Raw genomic sequence first — 8,581 nt, 5'->3', positions numbered from 1 at the left:
GTAGGCGGGGCCCGCTAACATTATTTCCCCTCCGGTTGAGGTCCCGCTGAGAAGGCAATTTGATAAACTCTGCCCCAGGATGGGCGAGGACCCTGTGTGTCTCACCTCGGCCGCGCCCACTCCTTTCGGCCAATCGCCCCCGCGGGGAGACCACTATTTGAATATCCCCGCCCGCGGCGGGACACCAACCTGCGATTGGCCCGCCGCGCCCCGCCTCGCGCCCTTCTAAACCCAGGAGCGCAGCTCAATATTCGCAGTGTGGCTGCCGGAACATCATGGATTTGAGACTCGCGGGGCGCCGGGCGCTCGTCACGGGGGCGGGCAAAGGTGGGCCTGGGGAGGTGGCCGGGGATGGGTACCCTCACTCATCCGCGCTCCTCGCAGGCATCGGTCGCAGTATTGTCAAGGCGCTACACGCGGCTGGCGCCCGAGTGGTGGCCGTGAGCCGGACCCAGGCCGACCTGGACAGCCTGGTCCGCGAGGTAGGCGCCGCCCTGTCCCAGCCCAGAGGGCTGCATCGGGGAGCTGAGGGCGGCCCATCAGGGACACACGGGAGCTGGGCGCTGGGGCTCACCAAGGACTCTTAGCACCCCCGCCCCTCGCCGGACGCGCGGAAGAACGACGACTCCCCCTGGACTTAGGAGGAGGCAGAAATGGCTGCTTTGCTGGGCCAGAGGCGCTCTGGTGCTGGGAGGAAGTAGACTGGCTGGAGGCGGGGCTAGATCCCTGATCCTGAAGCCCCGAGTTGAGTTGCCCAAAGGCCAAGTTAACTCTCTCCCGACAGCACCCTGGGAGCCCCAAGAAGGCGACTGGTTTCCCTGAGACCCCTAGGCCCCTACCCCTGGGAGACTGAAAGGTCACAAAAACACAGTCCCTCCCCCTTGAGTGGGAGGCCCAGCTGTAGCCTCTCCGGGGCATGGAGTCTCTGGTAGATGTGCCGCCTGACCACACAATATACACAGTGCCCCGGGGTAGAGACCGTGTGCGTGGACCTAGCTGACTGGGAGGCCACGGAGCAGGCGCTGGGAGGTGTCGGCCCTGTGGACCTGCTGGTGAACAATGCAGCTGTGGCGTGTCTACAGCCCTTCCTGGAGGTCACCAAGGAGGCATATGACGTGTAAGCAGGGGTGGGGTGGGGTGGGGTGGGGTGGGGTGGGGTGGGGTGGAGGAACGCCCGTGGGGAAGGGCTGTCTCCTGCTGCAGCGGCCTCAGTCCCTGACCAGGGTCTGTCCTGTGCCTCCAGGTCTTTCAATGTGAACCTTCGCGCGTCATCCAGGTGTCCCAGGTGCGCTGGCTTCAGGGCAGGAGTGGGGGTTGCTGGGTGATGCCAGCCCTGCCTCATCCTTCTTCTGCGATTTCAGATTGTGGCCCGAGGCCTGATAGCTCGGGGAGCCCCAGGGGTCATCGTGAATGTTTCTAGCCAGGCCTCTCAACGGGAACTGACTAACCACAGTGTCTACTGTGAGTGAGCCCCGGCTGTGCCCTGTCCCCACTCCCACCCCCCGCCACCCCCCATCTGAGCAGGCAGCTCAGGCTCCACACATGCCGTCCCTCCTCACAGGCTCCACTAAGGGCGCCTTGGACATACTGACCAAAGTGATGGCTGTGGAGCCGGGGCCACACAAGGTGAGCCCCAGTGGGACGCCTCCCATCGCCCAGTCCCTGTGCTCAGAGAGCCTCAGCCCACCGAGTTGACCCCCTGCCTGTGCCAGTGCAGATCCGTGTGAATGCAGTCAACCCCACGGTGGTGATGACACCCATGGGCCAGGCCGCCTGGAGTGACCCTCAGAAGGCCAAGGCCATGCTGGACCGCATCCCCCTTGGCAGGTTTGCCGGTGAGTTGGGCGGGAGCCCGGCTGGGAGTCACGCCAGTGGCCTGCTCAGGTGAGGGGTGGGAGGAAGGGACGAAGGGCAGCTCCTTTCATGCACGCCCTGAACCGCACCTTGCCCGCAGAGGTGGAGAACGTGGTGGACACCATTCTCTTCCTGCTCAGTGACCGCAGCAGCATGACCACAGGCTCCACTGTGCCAGTGGATGGGGGCTTCCTGGCTACCTAAGCCCCCCTCCATCCCCACACACCCCTGTTCCATGCTGAACCCACCTTTACCCCCATCCCCCTTCCCCATCTCTTCAGGAAACATGATTCTTCAGTCCAGCCTGCACACTCACACTTAGGCTGCAGTCATGTGGCCGGAAGATGCAAAGCTCAGAGCTGGGCATGGGGACGAGTCCCAGGTAGAGACACCCTTTCAGCTCTCATCCTGGGCCAGTGGCAGCCTGGCTGTCCTGCCAGAGATTTTCGGGCCTGGCTAAGTCCATGGCAGACATGTAGGACCTTCCAGAAGGCCAGCTTCTAAGGAGGGTAGTGAATTTGACCAAGGATGGCCTTTGGCCCTGTCCAGAGGCCTCTAGGGTAGAAGCGGTGGTGTTTTTAATGTGAATGTTCATTGGTATTCCTTAAGTCAGCGCAGAAAACAAAAGTGAGCTGAGCAGGCTGGAACTTCACTGCTTTGTTCACGGTTGAATGACTTCTTTGCCGAATCAGGTGGTGGTTTTCAGTTACTGAGAGAATATTCCCTCAGCGTTGTGAGTCCTTCACCATGCTCAGGGCATAGTCCATCGCAAGATCCAGCTGTAGAATTTGCCAACTTCCATGGTGACATATTCCCTCCTGTTTGATGTCCTTGAGGTGGAGCTGGCACAGAGATATCTGTCCTCCACTTTTCCATGCTGTCCTCACCACACAGACACAAAAGGCTTACAGTAACCCAAAAGCACAGATAATAGTACCTGTACAAAAATGTTTAGGAAGTGATGGGTTTTGAGTATTTGTTAATTTCATTTTAAAATACAATTGATTTCAAGTTTATGTAATTCTTAACAGTGGTTACTTAATAACTCACTAGCAGAATTCCTGAAATCCAGCTGTCCACCCTCTGCACACCACTGCGGGGGAGCTGAGTGTCACTTAGCTTCATGTCACGGATCTGCCCAGAGTGGTGCCTTGCAGGCCCCAGGGGTGAAGTCCTAGTGACAGGCCAGGCCCGCCCCTCACCTCCCGCCATGTCTGCCCAGCAAACCCAAACTGTTGACCCGTCTGCCACCCCTCCTGTCCTCTCCACACCTCCACAGCTGCAGGACGCCCTCCCTCTTGATGATGTGTCTTCGTGAACACTCAGTTGAGTGACCCCTGGCCTTGGCCTGGGCTCCACAGGGCCCCCTAGGGCCTGACTGCAGACTGTCCTGCGCCACCCCTGGGAGCTGCTGAGGGGTGCTGTGCCCTCCCAGAGGCCTGAGGTCAGCACAGGAGGGGCTTGCTCTATCCAGAAGGGGCCAAGCACACTCGTTCCCACTCACTCCCACACTCACTTACATTCCATAGGGTCCCTCCTATGGAGACTGAGAGAGCTCATGTGGCTTTGGGCTGGAGGGTGGGGAGTGTGAAGCTCACCTGCTCTGTACCCTTGGTTGGCAGGGGTTGGGGGCCTAGCACCCCCAGGGTGGAGGAGTAGGCAGGGAGAGACCCGGGCAGGGCAGGTAGTGAGTCAAGAACAGGAGATGATGAAGGTTTATTGTATAAAATAAGAAGGGGCTGCCCCATCGTGGGGCACAAGGACAGAACCCACCCCCCCCTCAAAGTCCCCCATCTGGGAAGCCCATCCTGGGGCTGCCCCGGACCCGCCCCTACAGCCTGAGGGAGACCCTGCTCCCTTCTGGCCTCCCTTGGGGGCCAGGGGAGGCTGGAGCTGCGTCCCCATGAAGAGGAGGCAGAGCTGACAGGACCCCATGGCCCCCGCAGCGCCCCTGGAGCAGCAGCCTCATCCCCATGCTTCTTCCCCTTCCCCACCCCCACCAGTCCCCCACAGCGGACTCAAGGACACACCTCAACACAACAGATACAGGCAGGAGGGGGCTGCTCTTCTGGAAGTGGGGGCTCTAGGAGACTGTGCACTTCTTCCCTGGCTTTTTCACAGGGTGCGGGCAGAGCACAGCCCGAATGGCCTTGTCAAACACTGTCTTCAGGCCCCACTGGGTCAGGGCTGAGCACTCCAGGTACTTGACAGAGCCTGGAGGCAGCCAGGAAAGAGGAGAGGGCAGGGCCACACCTTGGCTTCGCCGGACCGGCCTGCACTCCCATACCTGCTCCACCGGCCCATCCCCTAACCAGACCACCTTCCTCCACATCCACACCCAATGTGTGGGTGCCAGGAGAACCGTTCCCTGTCGCTCCCACCCACTGCGTCCTCCAATGTGCTGTGATTCGTGGCTCTGTCGTGTCCGACTCTTTGTGACCCCAAGGACTGCAGCACGGCCAGGCCTCCCTGTCCATCACCAACTCCCAGAGTTTACTCAAACTCCTGTCCATTGAGTCAGTGATGCCATCCAGCCATCTCATCCTCTGTTGTCCCTTCTCCTCCCACCTTCAATCTTTCCCAGCATCAGGGTCTTTTCAAATAAGTCAGTTCTTCCAATCAGGTGGCCAAAGCACTGGAGTTTCAGCTTCAGCATCAGTCCTTCCAATGAATATTCAGGACTGATTTCCTTTAAGATCAACTCGTTGGATCTCCTTGCAGTCCAAGGGACTCTCAAGAGTCTTCTCCAACACCACAGTTCAAAAGCATCAATTCTTCAACGCTCAGCTTTCTTTATAGTCCAACTCTCACATCTATATATGACTACTGGTAAAACCATAGCTTTGACTAGACGGACCTTTGTTAGCAAAGTAATGTCTCTGCTTTTTAATATGCTGTCTAGGTTGGTCATAACTTTCTTCCAAGGAGCAAACATTTTTAATTTCATGGCTTCACTCACCATCTGCAGTGATTTTGGAGCCCAGAACAATAGTCTGTCAAGGTTTCCATTGTTTCCCCATCTATTTGCCATGAAGGCCTGGGACCAGATGCCATGATCTTAGTTTTCTGAATATTGAGTTTGAAGCCAACTTTTTCACTCTCCGCTTTCACTTTCACCAAGAGTTTAGTTCTTTTTCCCTTTCTGCCATAAGGGTGGTGTCATCTGCATATCTGAGGTTATTGATATTTCTTCCAGCAATCTTGATTCCAGCTTGTGGTTCATGCAACCCAGCATTTCTCATGATGTACTCTGCATATAAGTTAAATAAGCAGGAAGACAATATACAGCCTTGACGTACTCCTTTCCCAATTTGGAACCAGTGTGTTGTTTCATGTCCAGTTCTAACTGCCTCCTGACTTGCATGCAGATTTCTCAAGAGGCACGTCAGGTGGTCTGGTATTCTCATCTCTTTCAGAATTTGCCACAGTTTGTGGTGATCCACACAGTTAAAGTCTTTGGCATTGTCAGTAAAACAGAAATAGATGTTTTTCTGGAACTTTCTTGCGTTTTTGATGATCCAACAGATGTTGGCAATTTGATCTCTGGTTCCTCTGCCTTCTAAATCCAGCTTGAACATCCAGTTCACAGTTCATGACTCTTGAAGCCTGGCTTAGAGAATTTTAATCATTACTTTACCAGCATGTGAGATGGGTGGAATTGTGCCTAGTTTGAGCATTCTTTGGCATTGGCTTTCTTTGGGACTGGAATGAAAACTGACCTTTTCCAGTCCTGTGGCCACTGCTGAGTTTTCCAAATTTGCTGGCATATTGAGTGCAGCACTTTCACAGCATCGTCTTTTAGGATTTGAAATAGCTCAACTGGAATTCCATTACCTCCACTAGCTTTGTTTGTCGTGATGCTTCCTAAGGCCCACTTGACTTTGCATTCCAGGATGTCTGGCTCTAGGTGAGTGACCATGTTGTAGCCACGAATTCTGGGAAACAAACTCACTCAGAAGGACAATGCAGATAGTGCAGTGCAGGTTATTACACCTGCAGGCCAAAGGAAGAGTCTCCTCTTAGCCAAGGACCCCAACCAGTTTTTGTGAAAACCTTATATACTCTAATGTACATGCCCAAACCTACCTCCCCAAATTCCCTGAAACTAGTCTGAACAAAGGAAAAGAAAGATACAAAATTAATCTGTGATTCATATGCCTTAGGTAGTTCAGTTCAGTCGTTCAGTCGTGTCTGACTCTTCAACCCCATGAACCTCAGCACGCCAGGCCTCCCTGTCCATCACCAACTCCCGGAGTCCACCCAAACCTATGTCCATCGAGTCGGTGATGCCATCCAACCATCTTATCCTCTATCGTCCCCTTTTCCTCCTGCCCTCAATCTTTCCCAGCATCAGGGTCTTTTCCAATGAGTCAGCTCTTCGCATCAGGTGGCCAAAGTATTGGAGTTTCAGCTTCAACATCAGTCCTTCCACCCAGGACTCATCTCCTTTAGGATGGACTGGTTGGATCTCAGTGGACAATTATCAATAGGCTTGTGCTCATACCCCAATAAGCATAATAGAATTATGATTCTATTCAGTTACACAGATAATTAGGGTATTCTTTTAGATGACGGAGAGTCTAGGTACGAGACCTGGGGCTCTTCCTTCCAGGGGCCTGGTTTTCCAGTTGGTATGTCGTTTCTGTAGATACTGGGCATGTAACTCAAAGTCCACAGTCCGGCCCAGGATGGAGTCCTGCTTTCCAGATGGAGCCTGCTCTCTCGGTTTCCTCCATTCCCCACTCTTGATGCTCTTAATTCATAGTATGAGCATCATTCATAGGGATATATTGGACCCTGGCTCTCTGACCACCAATTTGGGAGAACGGCACCAACCTTTGGGTTACAAAGTTCATAATACATTGTAAAATGCAGGGTCCACAAAGCAGAACTATCAAGGGAACTATAACAATGGTAAATATAGTTTTCCACCAATCCCCCTTCACCCAAGATAGGACCGAAGACCAGAAAGGAATGTTTTCATTTGACATTGCTTTTACCTGGTTTTTCATGTCATCTAAAGCAGCTGATACATTGCCAGATAAATCAGGAATATATACACAACATTCAACTTTAATTATAGCACAGGTCCCTCTTTATATTGAAACTCTGGTTAGTCTCAAGATGATACCAGCAAGTCCTTGTAGCAGCAGTTGATTGTAGAGCTTCACCTCTGTTTCTTCTTTAAGATGCTCTTGGTTTCACGGGCTCAGTGGGGTCCTTTTGTGTAGTCCACTTGGCGTCCTCCCGGTCTGCATGGTATGCTCTCTTCACCCTCGTGTGGTGGATCCTGGGAGTGACAACTGCAACCTTAACTGCAGTGGGGCTGCTTAGAGCAACAGTATATGGACCCTTCCAATGTGGGGCCAAGGAGTCGTGTTTCCAGTCCTTGACCGCACCTGACCCCCGGGCACAAATTCGTGAATCTGTTCCCCAAGGGGAAATGGCACCCTTCCTTGTACAAACTTAGTTACCTGATCTATTACCTTACCCAGTTGTTCCATCTGCTGTGAAATCTCATCTCCCCTTACCTGAGGCAAATTTGTTGACAGCTGTTTTATTATGGGAGGGGGTCTCCCATACACAATTTCATATGGAGAAGAGCCATGGGACCGTGGGGTCATCCTGAGTCTTAGCGGAGCCATTGGAAGCAAGTCCACCCAGGAGCAGTCAGTCTCTATGATCCATTTTGGACAGTGTCTCTTTAAGTGTCCAGTTAATTCATTCCACCATCCCAGAACTCTGGGGCCTATATGCAGTGTGTAGTTTCCATTTGATGTTTAAAGTTTTGCTTATTTGTTGTACTAAATCAGCTACCGAAGGCAGGCCATTGTCTGATCCAATGCTGGTAGGAATTCCAAATCTAGGAACTGTCTCCTATCTGCCTAAGCAGGCACTGGACTACTTCTGATGCTCTTTCAGTCCCGGTAGGAAAAGCTTCTACCCATCCTGAGAATGTACATACCATGACCAGCAGGTAGTGTTGGTGAAGTTTCATTTCAGTGAAGTCCACTTCCAGGTGTTCAAAGGAAGCCTGCCTTTTAGCTGAATCCCCAGAGGCTTCCGTCTGTGCTGAGAGGCAGCATTGACGTGTGAGCAGGTGGTGCAGTTCTGACATTCTGTCCTGCATAGGGAAGAGAGGCGGGGAACCAAAAAATATTTTTGAATTACCTCTTCCAGTTTATCATGGCCTAGGTGAGTCGCTTGGTGTGTTTGGCTTAGCAGAGTGGGTGCCAGTTCCTCTGGTACCAATAATTTGCCACTTGGCAATTCCCACCATCCCTTTTCAGTCTAGATGGCCCCTTCCGCTTTGGCTAGTTGGTTTGGGGCTTCACTGTATTTTGGAGAGTCCAGTGTTAGGTCAGGCAGCTCCGCCAATACAAGAGCTTTAATAGGGGCTTCACTTTTCACCCCCGAGCCCTCAACTGCTTGTTTAGGGGTTTTATCTGTCAGTCTGTTTCCCCGAGCCTGGGGGGTATCCTCTTTTTGATGTCCTTGGCAGTGTATGACTGCAACCACCTTTCTGGTTCCCAGGCAGCATCTAATAGGGTCACAATTTCTTCCTTATTTTTAATATCTTTTTCACTAGCTGTCAAAAGGCCTCTCTCCTTATACAGAGCCCTGTAATGTGGCAAAAGCATACCTGAAATCTGTGTAAATGTTTGTCTTCTTACCTTTTGACAGCTGGAGGGCCTGGATTAGAGCATATAGTTCGGCCATTGAGCGG

At 52.9% G+C, this 8,581-nt stretch overlaps 1 protein-coding gene across 1 annotated transcript; it reads left to right on the top strand.

The window, feature by feature from the left end:
- Positions 1-217: 217 nt before the first annotated feature.
- LOC102406498 (L-xylulose reductase-like) lies at positions 218-2,870 on the top strand. Its single transcript, XM_025279727.2, is given in 9 exon segments — positions 218-327; positions 385-482; positions 963-1,117; positions 1,244-1,263; positions 1,266-1,285; positions 1,362-1,461; positions 1,562-1,626; positions 1,718-1,835; positions 1,955-2,870. Coding segments are annotated over 9 exon segments (732 nt in total). The 5' UTR covers positions 218-275; the 3' UTR covers positions 2,059-2,870.
- Positions 2,871-8,581: the final 5,711 nt, after the last annotated feature.

Source organism: Bubalus bubalis, chromosome 3, assembly GCF_019923935.1.
Source record: "Bubalus bubalis isolate 160015118507 breed Murrah chromosome 3, NDDB_SH_1, whole genome shotgun sequence".
Lineage (NCBI taxonomy): Eukaryota > Metazoa > Chordata > Mammalia > Artiodactyla > Bovidae > Bubalus > Bubalus bubalis.
This window is presented reverse-complemented; position numbering and strand designations above follow the sequence as displayed.